The sequence below is a fragment of the Zalophus californianus genome, chromosome 5 (assembly GCF_009762305.2).
Source record: "Zalophus californianus isolate mZalCal1 chromosome 5, mZalCal1.pri.v2, whole genome shotgun sequence".
Taxonomy (NCBI): domain Eukaryota; kingdom Metazoa; phylum Chordata; class Mammalia; order Carnivora; family Otariidae; genus Zalophus; species Zalophus californianus.
Window position 1 is genome coordinate 49,597,169 of NC_045599.1, and position 19,720 is coordinate 49,616,888.

Genomic DNA, 19,720 nt, shown 5'->3' on the forward strand with positions numbered 1-19,720 from the left:
CTTTCCTTTTAACTGACTTAATCTAAATGTTTTTCAGAAGTGACTTTCTTGTTCAGTTTCTTAGTCCTCTCCCAACATAAGGTGTCAGACTTGTCAGCTCATTAGGAACTGTCAATTTTTATTCTTTCTCTTATTCTTAGCTCTTCTCTTATTCTAGGCTACTAATGAGGTAGAAGCCCTTGGTTTTACTCTGTTTGCAACTGAGAGAATTTAAGACCACGTGGAATTTTTCAGGTTTTTATTTATTTATTTATTTTTAAGATTTTATTTATTTTAGAGAGGGGGAGCACAGAGAGAGGCAGAAGGAGAAGCAGACTCCCCGCTGAACAGAGAGCCTAAAGCAGGACTCGATCCCAGGACCCTGAGATCATGACCTGAGCTGAAGGCAGACACTTAACTGACTAAGCCATCCAGGCGCCCCAATTTTTCAGGTTTTTAAAAAAGGTTTAGAGAATGTGGTCACTGACTGGTGTCTTGAAAGCTTGGAAATATATTCATATTAAAAAAATTACATAAACTATATTTATAGATTTTTGTGTAATATATATTTATAAACAGGTATTCTTATAAATTTTTACAAAAATATAAAGTAGTCATTATTTGTATTAGAATAACTTAGAAAAATAAAACAAATTGGTAAAAAATACTCAGATCAGTTACTAGGGTCTCTACTAGATTTAGGGCATAAGCTATTTCAAAAATTGCCTTTTCTAGTCTCTTCAGTAATAAATCCTAAGACTTTTAACATGGATCTGATTTCAGTGACTTATGTCTAGAGAAACAGGCTGTTTGTACAGTAGTTGAGCGTCAAGATATATATCATGTTTTATAGGCTATATCAGTATTTTGAACTGTACTGGGTAATGAATGAGCAGCCTAAGGTATACAAAGGAATGCTGAAGCAGTATTTAAGCAGATCACTATCCTTTACTAAATTCTTCTCCACTTTAAGTTCTCAGTGGTGCTTATATAGAATATTTGTGTTAAAACTTGAGTGGATTTTTGCCTAAAAGTTTATTTTATTTCACAGGAATATATTTTTGGGAGAGACCTTTTCCAGTTATATCAGCGTTCATAATGATAGCAATCAAGTTGTAAAAGATATATTAGTAAAAGTAAGTGGCATTCTTGTTTGGGATATATTTTTTTTTAACTTTTTAATTTGTATTCCTGTGGTTTTGAAACATCATTAAAATGCATTTTGATACTGGACTTTTTAATTGTCATTAAAAACAGGCATTAATTGAACACTTAAAGGTATAAGATAATATTCTGGGCACAGAATCATTTTTCCTTATCCTCAAAGATGTGATCACTTGGGTGAGAAAGTATACCAAAGGTTTAAGTTTTTATTAATAATTTGTGATTAACATGATAAAATTTGGAAGAAGAGGAAAGATCACAGAGAATTGCATCAATCACGAAGACTTATTGGAGAAGGAACACAACAGGATCTTCAAAGAATGGTAGGATTTAGAGAAAAAGAGGAACATGATACTCAGGAGCAGAGGCATAGGCATCCATAAAGTGTGCTTGTAGCAGAGAACAGAATTCACTTGATAGAAGAAGTAGGTAAGATACAGAGATGTGTAGTAGTCATAAAGTGGAGCATCTTAAAAGCCAGGTTATAGCTAAGGGTTTTAGCTTTTTTTTTTAAGGCAGTGGGCAGTCAGTGGGGACTTTTGAGCAAAGGTATTCACACCGTGTTGGAATTGGAAGACTGATATGAAAGCATTGTATGGGATAGTTTGTAGGAAATACACCAGTGAGATTTTTGCAGTCATTTAGAAATCAAAAGGTAGAATATGCTAACTCAATTAAACAATCTGAAATTTATTCAGAAAGAGAAAGGGCATAAAGAAAGTAAAAATTTACTGTAGGTCAGGGGCACCTGGGTGGCTCAGTTGTTGAGCATCTGCCTCGGCTTGGGTCGTGAACCCAGGGTCCTGGGATCGAGCCCCGCATCAGGCTCCCTGCTCGGTGGGAAGCCTGCTTCTCCCTCTCCATCTGCCCTTGCTTGTGTGCCCTCTCTCACTGTGTCTCTCTGTCAAATGAATAAAATCTTAAAAAAAAAAAAAAATTTTACTGTAGGTCAGGGAGAAGTCATCAAAGCTATTTTCACATGGTAACTTTATGTTACTAGAGCATTGCCAAAAGGGAAGTCCAATTAAAATGAGTTTTAAAACGATCAACAAGTATTAGAATTGAAAAGGTCCTCATAGAGTCAATATTCCAAATTTCATATATGACTCAACTACCAGAAACTGGATGCAAAATTTTTCATAGATGTTTGTATGTTTGTCATAATATGGATGGAGTTTCTGCCTTTTATTAAACTGCGGGTTGTCAGACTATAGCCTGCAGGCCAAATTTGGTCTCTTGCCTGTTTTTATAAGGCCTTGGAGCTAAGAATGGTTTCTACATTTTCAAATGATTCAAAAGAAACAATCAACTTTGGATGTGAAAATTATATGAAATTCAAATGTCATTGTCCATAAATAAAGTTTTATTGGCACACAGCCACAGTCATTCATTTATGTATTATCTGGGGCAGATATTAAGCTGCAACTGGGAGTACAACTGGGGAGTTGCAGAGTTGCAAAGAGATTGTATTATGACCTATAAAGTCCAAGTTATTTGCTATCTGACCTTTTAAAAAGTTTGCCAACCTCTGCATTGATATGAAAAGGTCTGACTGTGAGAACTTGGAGAACATATACTTTTTTCCTGGCATACAGTTGACATTCAGTAATTGATTAATTTATTTTCATAAGGTGAATAAATCAACAAGTACATATGATTTAAGTCAGTATTTAAAAGAGTAATATAATAGCATACTTAGTATAAAATATCTATTTATATTTATGTTGGCTTTATTCAGCTTTAATTTCCATAAAGGTAGTGGTATTTAATAATAATAGTAGCTAATGTTTATTGTGCAGTGCCCACCAAGAGTTATCTTAGTTTCTCAGATAAGACATTGAGATTCATGATTTACATATAAGCCATTTTTTTTAAAGATTTTTATTTTTTTAAAGATTTTATTTATTTGAGAGAGATAAGAGAGCACGAGAGGGAAGAGGGTCAGAGGGAGAAGCAGACTCCCTGCTGAGCAGGGAGCCCGATGTGGGCCTTGATCCCAGGACTCCAGGATCATGACCTGAGCTGAAGGCAGTCGCTTAACCAACTGAGCCACCCAGGCGCCCTCATGTAAGCCGTTTTTGACATCAGATAACTTAAGAGGATATAGGTAAGGAAGCACAGCATGATACGGGTTTATATTTTTCTTTTCTATGTTGTCTATTAACTTTTAGATGTCTCTATTATGGTTTCTTAAAAAAAGATTTAGGGGGTGCTTGGGTGGCTCAGTCAGTTAAGCGTCTGCCTTTGGTTAAGCATCTGCCTTGGGCTCAGGTCATGATCTCAGGGTCTTGGGATCGAGCCCTGCATCGGGCTCCCTGCACAGCGGCAAGTCGGCTTCTCCCTCTGTGATCTCTCTCGCTGTTAAATAAATAAAATCTTTTAAAAATAAATAAGTAAAAGATTTAGGTAATTTTCCTTCATTTTCAGTGTCTTGAAACAATGTATTTGGAGCATTTAGACTATCTGCTTTTTGTAGGGTTTAAAGAATTCTGTGAAATCATGTGAGCTTGTATGTCTAATGGGGGAAGTTTCTTAACATTTGCACTTTTTCCTGTGGAGATCAGTTTAAGCTTTTTGTGTCTAATGGCGTATAACAGTTTGTTAAACTTTTATTCCTGGAAATGATCCACTTTAGGTAGTATTTGCGTACAGGTCTAAAAGTAGTCTCTGAAAAATTTCTTCTCTATTGGTGTTATTTTTCCCCTGGTCATTTCTTATTTTGCATAATTTTGCTTCCTTTTTTTTCTCTCTTCGTTAAACTAGCTTTTGTTTAGTATATTTTTTTTTCAGAAAAGCTATTTTCATTACTTACATTTAATGTGTTTTTATTCTCTACCTCTTTGATTTTTGCTTTTAACAAGTTCCTTTCTTATGCCTCTGATTTTTTACTTTGTTCTTTTCTAGCTTTCTCAGCTGGGGATTTAATTTTTAAATTTTTATTCTTTTATTTCTGTTGATAAAAGAATTTTCTTCTGATTGACTACTTTAAACATATCCTACAGATTCTAATATGTAGCGTTTTCATTCTGATTACTTTTTGAAGAATTCTATAATTTTATTTTTATTTCCTCTTCTACCCAAGAGTTGTTTAATAGGTTTTTCAGATAGAAAGGAGGGTTTTTTTTCGGTTAATGATCTATAGTTTGTTTAATTGCATTGTGATAAATTTTGTTCTTGTTTTATTCCTGCTTACAGAACTTGATAGTGTTTTCTTTGTGACCTAATATTAATTTTTAATGAATATTCATGTGTACTTAAGAAGAAGGTGTATTTTCTATTATCCATTGTAAAGCTAGATACGTAGATCCATAAGATTTACCTTACTAATGGTGTTGGTAGGGCTCCCGTATCCTTCCTCCCCCCCCCTTTTTTTTTGGTCAACTTGATCTGTCTTGTCCTGAAAGTGACATGTTAATCTCATATTATTAGTGTGCTTCTATTTCTATCTTAAACTTTGTGCTTTATGAAAGGCTATGCTCTTTGGTTCATAGATATTTATGCTTGTTATTCTTCATTTTGAATTGTGGTTTATAGCACTAAAAGTTTCCTCCTTTGACAGTTTAATGCTTTTTGGCTCGAGTCTTGGTTGGGGTGTCTATATCACTACCCGGTTTTGTTACTGTTTCCATTTGCCTGGTGTGCCTTTGTCCATCTTTTTATTTTTAGCCTTTCTCATTTTGTTTTTATTTATGTTTCTTTTATATTACACATAGTTGGGTCTTGCTTTGTGAGCCATATTGAATATTTTTATTAGATGAATTAAGTCCATTCACATATATCTGTAAGTTTATATGGTCAGTTTCGAATATGTCACATTGTTTTCTATTTAAATAGTAAGTGTATTATGTTATATCTGCTATGCCTTTTTTCTCCACACAGTGTGTTTTCATTCCTTATTTTTCAAATAATTTTTGTGTTTAGGGAAGTTTATATTTTGTTTTACATTTTGCCTTTGTATTTATGCCTTTTATGATATTTACCCCCTTTGCTGTTTCTTACTTGGCTGCTTACTGTAGGGCTTTTAGTCTAATAGCATCCTTTAACTCTACCTATTGCTTAGACCACTTTCCTTTGCCCCCTTCTCGTATCTTCCCATTTTTATTTGCATGTTGATTGGATGGAGATTTCTCAAGTAGATTGCTCCAGACATGCTTGTGGGGGGTAATATCTTCAGAGCCTTGAAATGTCCAAAAGTGTTTTTATACTTGAAGGACAGTTTGGCTGGATATAAAATCCTTCGTTTACATTTTCCTTCCTTATGTTTTCTGAAAATGCTACACCTTTGTTACTTAGCTATATATATGCTGTTTTTGAGAGGACTGATGCCAGTCATATTCTCTTGCCTTATAAGTTATTTGGTAATTTTATCTGGAGGCCCTAGGGATTTTTTTTTTCCTGTATGTTTTAGAATTGGTCGTTTGATGTCATTTCTCTGATAGCAAGTGGACCCTTTCAGTATGTAGATTTAGATCTTTTATTTCTAGAAAGTTTTCATGGATTTTAATAGTAGTTGTATTCAGTTATTTCGTTTGTCATTTCACCTTTCTAATATGATTTGTGTCCTTTTCTTTTTTTCTTTCCTGAATTTAATCAACTATTTACATTCTTCTCTAAAAAAATTTTAGCTCCATGCTAAAACAACAACACCAACAAATTTAGCTTTAGTTTTAAAATTTCTCATTCTAGGTGTTTTTTTATATTTCATATGTTCTCTTGAGAGTATTTAATTCAGTTTGACTATTTTACTGTAGTTTTCTCTTAGTATACAGTAGTTAGTTCACTATTGGTTTTGGGTGGCAGTTTTTATCAGTGAATTGTCTCAGTTCTCATCTACTTTTATAGTATTTTTTGTATAGATGAAGACTATTGGTAGCTTTGCATTCTGTGAAATGTAGTTTGGGTGCTTTGATATTCCTAATTCAAAAACACCCTCTTAAAGCATTGTGAACAAAGTGTGGTTTCTTTACTGGATGGCTTTTGGGAAGGCTGATGAAGGAGGAAGGGGTTGTGTGTTCCTCAAATTTCCTTTTTTTTTTTTTTAAGATTTTATTTGTCAGAGATAAATAAAGCAGGGGGAGCGGCAGGCAGAGGGAGAAGCAGGCTCCCCTCTGAGCAGGGAGCCCGACGTGGGCCTCGATCCCAGGACGCTGGGATCATGCCCTGAGCCAAAGGCAGACGCTTAACCAACTGAGCCACCCAGGAGCCCCAGATTTTCTCTTTTCATGTGAATTGTAGTGTCCTAAATTTTTCCTCTTCCCTCCACAGTTTCCAAAAGGTGTCTCTCCTTTTAACTCTTTTTCAAAATCCTGATGTGTTTTCTTTCCTGTCAAACAACTGTTACGTCCCTTTCCTATAGACCATGCTCTCATCTTCCAGTAATGCCCTTTCTCAGTATTTTCACGCTTAGAATAGACTTTGTCTTTGTGGAAGTGGTTTAGATCAGTGTTAGACCTTCTCTTTCTCTTCAGCTCAACTTTTCCTGAACTTCTCTTATTCTTTGCAAAGGCTTATGGCAAGAGCGTGAGAAATAGCTTGCAAAAATTTGATATCGTCTCCTTGGGTAATTTGAAATTTGGACATTTGCTGCTTTCTGCTTACACTAACACAAGGTTTAGTATAGTTTTATTTGTTTTTGTCTTGTTTTTTGTTTTTGTTTTTGTTTTGTGGATGACTTGGGAGATCGTAATTATACTGCTACTATTACTTCAGCTACCCAGACTTCTGCCCTCAAAACTTTTTTTTATAATTCCTGGAATTTTGAAATCAAGAAGAGAGATTGTGAATCTGTACTTTTTTTATTCTTTTGCTGTCAGCTTAGTGTTGTTTTTGTTTTTTGTTTTTTTTTAAGATTTTATTTATTTATTTGACAGAGACAACCAGAGAGGGAACACAAGCAGGGGGCGTGGGAGAGGGAGAAGCAGGCTTCCCGCCAAGCAGGGAGTCCGATGCGGGACTTGATCCCAGGACGCTGGGATCATGACCTGAGCCGAAGGCAGATGCTTAACCAACTGAGCCACCCAGGTGCCCCCCTCTCTCTGAAACCCTCGGTTTGTCTTCTGGGGTCCAGGGTCCCTAGTCTCTCATGGTTCATCTCCCTTTCTTTTTTTTTTTTTTTTAAAGATTTTATTTATTTGAGAGAGAGAGAATGAGAGACAGAGAGCACGAGAGGGGGGAGGGTCAGAGGGAGAAGCAGACTCCCCGCCGAGCAGGGAGCCCGATGTGGGACTCGATCCCGGGACTCCGGGATCATGACCCGAGCCGAAGGCAGTTGCTTAACCAACTGAGCCACCCAGGTGCCCCATCTCCCTTTCTGACTCTTGATTTCAGCTCAGGTCTGGATCTCAGGGTTGTGAGGTCAGGCCCCTCTTGAGAAAAAAAAAAAAAAATATTCCCCTATCCCAAGCCAGCCTTCTATTTCTCCACTACTATTTTCCCCAAACATTTAAATTCAACACAGGTAGGAATTTTGGTCTGTTTTGTTCACTGATGTATCTCCAGCTCCTGGCAAAGCCCTGGCCTATAGTAGGTAATAAGAAAGTAAATGTTTGGTGCAGCATTATTTATAATAGCAAAAAAGAAAAAAAGATTCAAGTGTTCAGCCGTATATATATTAATACTGTAGTTATAACACTTAAAAAAATGACATAGAGGAAAACATACTGGACAGAAAGCCCATGGGTTTGAGTGTTTCTTTTTTTTAACCCCCTCTTCTCTGATTTCTAAAATGTTTAAGGAATTTTTAATCTTAGTTCCATTACTTACTAGTTGTATAACCTTAGGGAAGTTGTTACTTCTCTGTGCCTTGGTTTTATTCTGTGTAAAATGGGAATCGTATGACTGCCTACTTAGGATTGTAGATATTTTTTTTTAAGATTTTATTTATTTATTTGAGAGAGAGCATGAGAGGGGGGAGGGTCAGAGGGAGAAGCAGACTCCCTGCCGAGCAGGGAGCCTGATGATATTAAATGAATAATGAGCTTAGAACAAGGCCTTGCACATAGAGAGTGCCCAATAAATCTGAGTTCCTGCTATTTTATAACTGAATATAACGACCAAAGGGATAGCACAAATAAATATCCCGCTTCCCAGTGCCTAGCTTTAAGAATGTTAGATTAGAATTAACTGCAGAAAACCTGTTAGGTTTTTAAAAACAAAGACTTAATAGAATCCAAGCTTTTATTTTTTTATTTTTATTTTTATCTTTTTTAAGATTTTATTTATTTATTTGACAGAGAAAGACACAGCGAGAGAGGGAACACAAGCAGGGGGAGAGGGAGAAGCAGGCTTCCTGCCGAGCAGGGAGCCCAATGCGGGGCTGGATCCCAGGACCCTGGGATCTTGACCTGAGACGAAGGCAGACACGTAATGACTGAGCCACCCAGGCGCCCCAGAATCCAAGCTTTTATATAAAAACTTCCCCTAATCCTTATGACCTAGCATGATCTTTACTTTCTCTGAATTTTTTTTGACATTCGCCTCAAAGTTTCATCATAACATCATTCAGTATTCAACCCGTGTTTATTAATTACCTAGTATGGTGTCAGGCATCAGGTTGTAGTAGTGAGCAAGGGAAGACAAAAGAGGTTTGTGCCTCCATAGACCTTACATTTTCGATAGGGTGGGCAGAAACAGGTATACAAAATACTATAAATAAGTAACTATAGATTGTGGTAAATGTTAAAGGGAAGTTAAATTTGATTGTGACACAAAGTGAGATTAAGGGAGGATGCCATTTATGACAATTAGAGTGAAAAATGTTCGAAAAGAAATAAAGGGGGAATGTAATAGAAAGCAACTGGGTGTTATTTTAGAGAAGATAGTCCTTTGTTGGTGACCTTAATGCTGATCTCTCCTTCTACAAATAACATATGATATTGTTTTGAATAGTAATTTATCCTTTAGTGTTACAGAGTAGCACATGTGTACACATCTATCTCTGTTTGTTCCTGGGATACCCATCTGTATGTATGTTTTAAAACCATATATTCATATTGATGCCTCTAATTCCAACTCAATACCACAAGTTTTGTTGCAGCCTTCTCCCTTTCCTTATTTGCACCTTTTTTTCTCCAGAGGTGAGAAGCTTCTCTCTTGTTATCCATAGTATTTTTTTTGTTTGGTCCTGGTATACACATAACTGTTGCAGAATTGCTAATCCATACCCCTGTGAACAAGCAAACATACTAGCTAAAGTACAATATTTGTGTGCCATTCTTTTTGTCTCTAGCTTTTGTTAGCCAAACTAACTTAGGTTAGTTCTTTTTTTCCCCATTCCTCTTTCCCACTGTGGTTGTGTTCATTTGGTATTATTTGTATTCCATTACCTCTTCCCCCTACTTCCTGGCTGATTTTTATTTATTTAATTTGGGTGTGCATGTATGAAACATGAATGTGGTTTTAAGCTACAGAGCTCTATAGAAAGATTGACACCAAGAAGTGTTGCTCCCCGTTAACCCTGCTTCCTTGTTCCTGCTCCCCTATTTTTACTCATACCCAGTCACAACCTGTAGGTAACCAGTCTCATTTGGATTTTTTTTAATCTCTTTTTTTCAAGGCTGATCTTCAGACAAGTTCTCAGCGTTTAAATCTTTCAGCCTCCAATGCTGCAGTGGCTGAACTTAAACCTGATTGTTGTATTGATGATGTCATACACCATGAAGTAAAGGAAATTGGAACACACATGTAAGGATTAATTTGACTAGTTCTCAAAGGCTTTTACTTATGTATGCCTTTATTTGAAATTTTCGCTTTACGTACTTTTAGCATTAAGCCTAAGAGTCTACTTAGGAAGGAATTTAATGTTGTAAGCTTACGTGCTTACCACAAACAAACTTTAAACAAAATGTTTGTTTTATAGGGGAAAATATGTTAATTTATTTTCCTTTATTTCTGTTTTCATGTTTGCATCTACAGACAATCTTATCCAAAAAATAAAAAGCCGTACAAATGTTTAAAACCCAGGTACCACTCTGACTGAAAGTACATTTATTATTTTTTGAAATGCTAGGAACTGACATTATAGTGTTTATTTTTAAATTACAACTTTTCAGTTCTGTATTTAACTGTGTATATACACTTTACCCTGAGAATTCAGAAATACAGAACCAAAGTAAGACAAGCTATGAGAAAAAAATCTCAAATTCTGTATTCCTGGCCTATGTATGTATTTCAGTGTGAATCCTCTATTTTTCTTTGTCTGAGAGGCAAATATGAAAATTTCAGCCATTTAAAGTAATTTTAGACTTCATCTGCCTTACCATCCCCACATACAATCAATTTACAAAGTCCTGATAGTTCTAACTATATGTCATTATCTCCCCCTTCTTCATCTCCACCCTTGTCACCATTTTTGCCTCTCTTCTGTGACTTAAAGAAGTATATATCATTAGCTGTTAATCAGTTCATTGTGGTGACGTCTCTTTTGTAGGCACTTCTTGGTATATATTCTGTGGTTGGTATAAGCTTTGGAGTCAAAATTTAAAGAGTTCAAATTTCACCTCCATCATTTAGTAATTACATCGTCTTGGATAAGTCACTTAACTCTTCAGTGACTACCACTACCCTTAGAAAATTCTTTGTATTGGCTTTACAAAGTTCTCTAGAACCTAATCCTTACCAGCCGCTTTAGTTCTTACCTTTTCTCGCTCCTCGCTCCTTTATACTGTCATATTGGAAGTCTCTTTCTTTTGCACTCCTCTATGACTTGAGATAAATTCTTCCATTCCTAAGGAATGCCTCTGTTCTTTTTCTAGCTTACTTCCACTTCTTCATATCTCCGATTCACCATGACTTCTTGAAGAGGCTTTCCTGACCTCCAAGACTAAATTAAATATCCCTTTTAATGTATTCTATAACATCCACAACTTGTCATTTTTTTCAGTCTTCTACTTAAAATTAATTACTTAGGGCCTGTCATTTCCATTAGAGTATGAGTTCCATGAAGTCGGCTGTATCTCCATGATCTACCAGAGAAGAGTGGTCAGCATTTGTTGAAATAGAGTTTATTGAAATTTATTAAATTTTTATTGTATTTATTATAATGATTAAATTTTATTAAAAACTTGGTAAGTTTATTGAAGATTATTAAATGTTTAAAAACCTTTTAGAGAAAATGAGTCTTTTGTAGAATTAAATAGCAAATAATGACACGGAACTCAAATCTAAATCTGGCTTCAAAAAACCCATACCCTGCTATACTGCTTCCTACTGTGAGCACTTGAAAGCAGTTACTGTGTTTTTGATCAACTCTGTATCCCTAGTACCTGGCTTATGTACACTTAACTTATAAAGGAGAAATTGGAGTTCCTGTAATGTCACCACAGAGTGTAACCACTATTAAAATATTAATATACGATTTTCTAATTTTTTATGTGTGTTTATATAACAGATTTGTATAAATAATTTAAATAATATTTTTCAAAATTTTGATCAGATCAAGATGGTTTTATCTTTCCCAGTGCACTGTGAACATTTTCCCACTTGAATCAGTGTTCTTTGAAAACATTATTTTTAAGATAGTTTTATATTATATTCTTGGACCATATACTTTAATTTGTTTACACCAGTGTTGGACTTTAGATTATTTCTAGTCTCCTGCTATTATAAATAACACAGTGATGAGCACCTTAATATTTCCTGTGGTAGATTGCTTGTAGTGGGTTTACCACTTTTTTTTAAGATTCTTACTTAAGGCTTGTTTTCTAAATCTCTTATAACCACTAGCAGTGTAGAGTCAGTTTCTCTAAACCCTCACCAATCATGGTAACACCTGTAAAGAATTTTTTCCAATCTTAAGAGGTAGAAAAATTATATCACGTCATTTTATTTCTTTGACTTGTGAGGCTGAACATTTTCACATTTTTGTTAGCCATTTATGGTACTGTGATCTATCTATGTATCCTTTTCTCCTATTTTGAGCAAGATTCTAATGTTTTGCTTACGAGATTTCATTTTGTTAGAAGTATTTTATCCCATTTTGTCTGCTTTTTGTTTTAATGTGGTTTTGATTTATTCAGTTTATAAATTTATAAGACTCTTTTCCTTTCCATTGCCCATTTATATTAAAGTCTTTCCTCATCCTAGGATTTTTTTTGAATTTGTATTTTTTTCTTCTAATTTATATGAACACTTAATTTGTACATTCAACTATTGGATTATTCTGGGATTTGTTTTGGAATATATTTCACCATGGTATATTTAATTTTGCTAATCAGAGCTTTCTTGTTCATGGAATTATATTTTTATCTGCTAAAACTCTTTTTTTCCTACTCTAGGCTCATTTGGCTTCACTTTTACACCATTGGTATTAATATTTTCCAAATTTGTGAGTAGAATTGAGGTGTATTAGATTTATTATTAAACAAAATCAAAGATGATTCAAAGATACCTTTCCATTTCAGCTTGGTGTGTGCAGTGAGCTATACAACTCAGGGTGGAGAAAAAATGTATTTTAGAAAATTCTTCAAATTTCAGGTATTAAATGTGACAATGTAAATGGTTTTTAGATGCCTTTTTTCCCCCTATGAAGTTATTCCTATTAACTGCAGTGGAAACAGGCTCCAAATAAAGCAAGTAGCTTCATATGTTTGGATTTGTCATATTACTAGAAGTCTAAACTCAGACTAAAGTAAAAGCAGAGAAATTATCATTGTCAGTGTAATATTTCACCTGAAGTTTTTTTTGTTTCTTTATTTATTTTTTTTTTTTTGTAATCTCTGTACCCAGCAAGGGGCTCGAACTCCCACCCCCAAGATCAAGAGTTGCACACTCTTCTGACTGAGCCAGCCAGGCACCCCTCATTTACGGATTTTTATCCATAAAAAATTGTCCTCTTTTTATGCCTTGACAAAACTCACAAGAATAAACAAGAGGGATAAAATGAGTGTAAAGTCCAGATAAATTAAGTGTAAATCATATCAAATTTCTAAAGAAATATTTAAATGAGAGATAATTGACTTGGACTGAGTGGACCAAGCTTCCTTCCGGTATTCCATGAGTCACCAAAGTTGTAGGTAGAGTTCTGTATTATACACAGTTTTCACTCCATGATTAAAAATAGTTAAAAACCACTGGTTTAACATAGGCAAGTATATGCGAGAAGGGATGAGATGACCATATATAACTAAATTAGATCTAGATATTATGCTATATATATTTTTCATACCTGTTTTTAAGTGGAAGAAAAAGTACTATCGGTAGGAATAAATACATACATACATATATACATACATACATACATACATACATACATACATAAAATGTACCCAGATTTATTTTGGGGCACCTGGCTGGCTCATTAGGTGGAGCATGTGACTCTGGATCTTGGGGTCTTGAGTTCAAACCATGGTAGGCATAGAGATTACTTGAAAAAACAAAACTTTCTAAAAAAAAAAAAGGAAAAAAATTTTGCTATTGCTTTGCTGTATTGCTAAGATTTTGCATGCCTTTTAAAAGAAAATAAAAGATTTGTCCGCTTATTTTAATAAACATTTTTGTGGAATACATAGAGAAAAATACATAAAATACATGTATTCAGTTTAGCGAAATATTATGAAGTAAACACACATGTAACTCATGTGACTGTCACCCAATTAAGAAATGATGGTTGTCTTTTAGAAATGTATTTGAGATTGTTTGGTTTTCTTGTTGTTTTTGCAAAAATGTTGCATAGCTATTAAAAAAGCTTTTTACAATTAAAATTGGAAAATGCCTTTGACAGATTTAAGCCCGGTGATTTAAAATAAATAAACAAAAATAAATGGTCAAATGATAATCTCCTCTGATTGATATGCTTTATTCAACTAGGTTCTCAAACCATTGGATGTGAAAACCAAATTTTACAATGCAGAGGTAAGTGTTCAGCACTTAATAGGAATTCAGATTAAACAGTAAGATCTTATTTGACTAAAATTCTGATGTATTACATTTCATTTCATGTTGAAGTAAATTGCTGAGAGGACTGAATTATTTGTGAAAAATGAGCCTAAAATTCAATCAGAAGAAAATAATTTCATTGTAGATCTTTTAATCTGCTGTTTTTAAATTACATAGGATCAGTATATCATGAATTTTATTCTTGTTAATTTCATGATGCTTTCACCCCCTTTCATTAAATGATTGCCCTAAGCTTCCATTTAATGATTATTATTGCTGTCTAAAACATTAGCAATTTGTTAAATATTTACAGTGTGATTCTGATACCATAAAAAATTGAAGTAGTCAATCTAATCCTGCAAAAATTATTTAATATTCTTGGAAAATACTGATAAATAGAGCTCAGGAAATTAAATTCTTTGTCCTGGGAAATCAGTGTGTCAGCTGCAGTTTGGTTCTTAAGTTCAGTGAATGGTTAGAAATACTTTTTGGGAGAAACAAGTTTGGCAAAAATAGAAATATGGTAACTTTTAGAGTAGAAGTTTATCTTCTATTCGAACAAAAGAGGTAAAATAGACTTTGCCATAGAAGGTTTTATTGTTCAGATTTCTTTTTTAAAATTCTACTTAAAAAAAATAAAATAAAAATTCTTTATCTTGGCTTCTAGAGTTCCACAAAAAGCAGATTTCCTAATGGGCCCCTTACTCCTGCAAAAATCGTATCTTTCATACCACAGTGATAAATTAAAAAATATTAAAATACAGTATTTTGAAGTAAAAATTCTGTCTTTATTACTCTAAACCAAATGATCAGAAATTTGTAGTACCATGTCAAATTTGGTATGTATTTTTACCATCAGCATCTGAGTTTTTATTCAATGTAGTTTGTACTACAACTGGGCATACTAAGAGGTGTCTAAGATAAGGAATCTGACCTGCAGTAAAGCAGGAAAAAAAAAAGTGCATAAAGTAATTAAACTACCTAATATAGTATATATAGTGAATTTGAAGTACTATAGGAAGTCTGGGGCTGAGATTTTACAGTACTCTTCAGAGAAGATGAGAAGGGGAACTGGAGTGGAGTCTGGAAATAATAGATGTTGGAAACATAAAAGTGTCAAAGCAGTGAAGGCATTACAAACAGAATTACAAATGCACATGGAATATTGAGTACATAAGTGAAGAATATACATATTTCATGGGAGGATACAGTCTCATCAAGGGGATTACTAGATGTTTAGAGTTAACATTTCAGGGGGTAAGGGAGGTGCCATACTACATGTGTGTTCTGCCTTTTTTGTTTTCCTGGAATACTTTTGATTAATTATAGTATAGCTATTCCGCTTATTGAATTTTAAGTGGTCTTAATTTATTATTTTGCTGGGAAAGAGTTCATCCACAGTATGAAGGAAGATAGATAACTATTCTGCTAGAATACATATGTTTGCAAATTAGAAGCCAATAGGGCTATAGGAGGTCTTTTTCTTATAATTGACTCTTAGGAAGGCACATATTAAACTCTTTTAGGTTTTCTTTGCTGCAAATGTGTCATGGTACATTAAGATACTTGTCAAATAGTTTTATAACACTAATATTCAGAGTGATTTTTGCAGTTTTTTAAATTACTAATTATTCCATGAATAATATTATAAATGTGATATACTCCCCAAAAGGAAGGGGGAAAAATCCCCACAATTCTACCACACCTAAAGAATAATGGGCTTTTCATTAATCCATGTTCTCTTTCAGATTTTAGTCACTTATGTTTAATATTGGTTTTTTAATCATAGTAACAGTTTGCTGCTTTTTTCAGTTAACATTATAAGTAATTTGTGAAATTCTGAACCTTTGAAAATAGAGATTTCTTTAAAAACCAGGAGCGAACAAATAGTATTTTTAGGGTCTCTAGGATATTCAGTATTACTTATTAGGCAAACAAATACTATTCAGCCTGTAGGACCAAGCAGATTCTGTTGACCCCAACTAGAAAATTCAGGTAAATTATAGGAGTTCACAAACCACACTGATACCAGTAGGTGATGTTTATTACTCTGTGCCATAGTTCTTACACATTGACTTTTATTAGCCCCACATTTGTCTCAAACATGTTTTTTTACACTGTTTCTAATAATTCTAGTAATACGTGAATCACTGAAAGGAAAACAAGTTTTATGAGAAACTTTGTTGTAATCTTCTAAAATAGGAAAGAAGATTGGTGACATTAGCAACTAGGATTCAAACATTGGGTCACCTGCTGGGAATAGGGCTCCATGCCAGGTACTAGAAAGAAATAAATATAAACTGGACATCTTCCCAATCCTCAGGGTACTTAGATCTAGTGGAGGAGACAAACATGAGAAAATTGCAATGCAAGCACCACCTCGTAGATCATAAAGTATACTTAGACTCTGGGAACATCAGAGGTGAAAAAGTATTTTTAGCAATGGGTTGGACAAAAGAGGCAACATTTGAGATGAGCCTTGATAAATAAGTAGCCTTAGAAGTAAATATGAAAAAAAGACAAAACTATAAAATATATTAACAAGAAAAGAATAAACTCTCAGTTGTCTGATGTGGTCTAGCCCAGCATTTCCTGAAGAGTAATGAATGGAACTCTAATCACTGAAGATGCTCCTTAAAAAAATGCTTCCATTAGTAGATAAATTTAGGAGAAGCTGTACAGTACAGTGTATAACTACTCTGATTGTGGAGGAGAGTGTGTAACCATCCTAAGTAATCCATGAAGAATTGCAGTGTAGGTAAAGAATTTCTAGAACTAGAAAGGCATGCAATATACCTTTCTCACCCAAATGTATCCTTGAATATTTGCTCCTGTTTATATATTCACCTAGAATGTTCTTCTCTGTTCGTTTAACCATAGCAGTTTCACCTGTTTAGAAAAATGATGTCATATTCCTTTGTTACTTTGTTTACTTCTTTGTTTTACTAATGCTGTCTTGTTTAGAAAATTTAAAAAAATGCAGAAATGCATTTTATTTTAAAGTTAGTTATTCTTTTTCTTTAACATTTAATTCTGATTTTTCTAATTTTTCTTTTTTATTTTTCCATTAGAGTGACCTCAGTTCTGTGGTAATTTGATTTTTTATTATAAATTTATATGCTTTTCTTACTTACCACTTTTTGACTCTGCCTAATTAATCTCTGTTTACAAAACATAGTGGAAAAACAAAGTTAGTTGTGAATACCACCTATTGTGACTTTAAAAGATGTATCTAATTTGTACTTTTTATATTATATTGATTATCTTCCTCTCTGGGGAAAAATTAAATTGAAGATTAAATTATATTGAAACAATTATGCTCTCATTTTTAGTGTTTTTCCTTTGGGTGTTTTTTAAAAGAGGCATGTTAACCTTGTTAAAAATAGCCTTGGAATTTTCAACATTTTCCTATAAGATTCTTTACTATACTTTAATTCTTGGAGGTAAACTCTAGTTGAAATTTATCTTCAAATGCACAGTGGTTTTAGTTTTATGTCTGGGTCAGGTAAAGTTGGCCCCTTGACATTAGTAAACAGAAGAACCTCAAATGTCCCCAAGTTGACTAAAGTCATATATTCAAATTTCTATTTAATATACGCAGCATTTGCTTATCATATATGACTTACATAACAACATCAACTGCTGTAGCACAGAATTCTTAATCTTTCAAGTGTCAAATTACTTTGTACTAACTGTTCAAACTAACTTAATTTTCCATTATGCTGCTTTGTTTTTCTTTCATTTTACCTAAGCTCTTCCTAAATTTAAGCAGAAAATTGCATTTTTAAATTTGAAATGTGGGCTTGTGGTTATATTTTTAAAAGCAATGGATTGATGGGATATATTTACCTTTTTTTTTTTTTTGAGAAAAAGCAACAGGATAATGCCTTTAAGTGGCACATTCTTTTAGACTGATAAATCATTGTATTTCAGTTTTCATTTGAGCACATGTGCCAAGAACTAAAGAATCTGTTTTAGTTTAGATGATAATACATTACACTATAACTTCATCATTACATTTTTGCAAATGATTTCCATTTTCCTGGATTTAATATTTAAAATGTTTATTAGTGCCAGATTTCTTGGGTCATATTTTATTTTTTTATTTCCGTATATATATTACTCTGAAACTTTTGAACAAAATAATTATTGAATATCCTTAGTGTGTCACTTTCTATATAGGTTTATTTCGAAAATGAACCAAGTTCTGTTACCCTTCACTTATACACAAAAAAAGCCAAATCACATAAAAAGGATGTTTAATATAAATAATCTAAATTTAATCCCTAAATTTAGGAAATAAAAATTTTATATAAAAGTACATATTTAAATTACCCACTCATTAAAATATTGCTGAATAGCATTAGTTTTCAAATCTAAGGCTACAGAATACCTTATGTTTGATTTAGAAGCTCTATGACTGTCAAGTATAATTCACATACATTTTTTAGCCCTAAGTGTACATTTTAAATGAACCAAGAAATCACTAATGACCACTAACAAATTGCTTTAATTAAAAAGTTAAATCCTTTAAGATTATAGAATAGACTGATTATTCACTGTACTGGTGGTCCCTATACTTCCTAAACTGAAATAATATGACCATTGAAAACTGTATTATGATAGAATATATAATATATGTTATATTAACATGTCACTGAAAGGATAGGTACATAGGTATATTCATCTTACTAAATGGCATTTTAACATTTTAATGACTTACTAGAAGAATTAGGGTATCTGTGAATGAAATTCCAGTAAAATAACTATTTTTGGATGTTGATACAAAAAGTATTACAGTTATCCCCCATCCATTGTTTGACAAGTTATCAGTTAACTAACACTTGACTTTGCCCCTGTTAATTACGTTAGGATGAAGATTTCTTTTCTTGCATTAATTATGATAACTTTGATTTGCAGGCATGAACTAATCACAGTTGTGGTTAATATTTTTTCTTCGTATAGATCAGATATTTTTGTTGAGGTAAATATTTTAAATACCATTACACTTTGGTGGATATTTTTTTCATACCCTCAGACTGATGAAGTATTTCTCGAAGCCCAGATTCAGAATATTACAACCTCACCCATGTTTATGGAGAAAGTTTCATTGGAACCATCAATAATGTACAATGTAGCAGAATTAAACTCAGTCAGCCAAGCTGGAGAATGGTAAATATGAATTACAAAGTGTTTCTTTTTAAGTATATGAACTTTTCTAACACTTTTATTCTTGGATGGTTTGTAATTTGTATTTTAATTAATAGACCTTATTTTTCTTAGGGAAGTTTTTTTTTTAAGATTTTATTTATTTGAGAGAAAGACATGATCATGAGCAGGGGGTGATGGGTAGAGGGAAAAGCAGACTCCCCACTGAGCAGGGACACCCCCCCAACCCAACCCCACCCCCCGCCATGCCACTGGATCCCAGGACACTGGGATCATGACCTGAGCCAAAGGCAAATGCTTAACCGACTGAGCCAACCGAGCGCCCTCTTAGGAAGTTTTACGTTCACAGAAAAATTGATCAGAAAACAGAGTTACCACATGCCCCTCCCTCTACTCATAGTTCCCTTATTATTTACATCTTGTTCTAATGTGGCACATTTGTTACAGTTGAACCAATATTGATAACTTTTATTCATTACAGTCCATGGTGTCCATTCGGGGTTCACTCTTTATGTCCTACATTTTGTGGGTTTTG

General features: G+C 33.7%; 1 protein-coding gene across 5 annotated transcripts in view; it reads left to right on the plus strand.

The window, feature by feature from the left end:
- TRAPPC13 (trafficking protein particle complex 13) overlaps positions 1 to 19,720 on the plus strand; it is a 38,521-nt gene that overhangs the window by 13,245 nt on the left and 5,556 nt on the right. For 3 of the 5 annotated variants that reach the window (XM_027604632.1, XM_027604633.1, XM_027604636.2), the window contains exons 4-9: positions 1,031 to 1,115; positions 9,698 to 9,825; positions 12,543 to 12,615; positions 13,948 to 13,992; positions 17,088 to 17,105; positions 19,055 to 19,188. In XM_027604632.1, the coding sequence (XP_027460433.1) occupies positions 1,031 to 1,115; positions 9,698 to 9,825; positions 12,543 to 12,615; positions 13,948 to 13,992; positions 17,088 to 17,105; positions 19,055 to 19,188 (483 nt within the window). The remainder of the gene's footprint in view (positions 1 to 1,030; positions 1,116 to 9,697; positions 9,826 to 12,542; positions 12,616 to 13,947; positions 13,993 to 17,087; positions 17,106 to 19,054; positions 19,189 to 19,720) is intronic. The other 2 variants (XM_027604634.1, XM_027604635.1) reach the window with 1 other exon arrangement.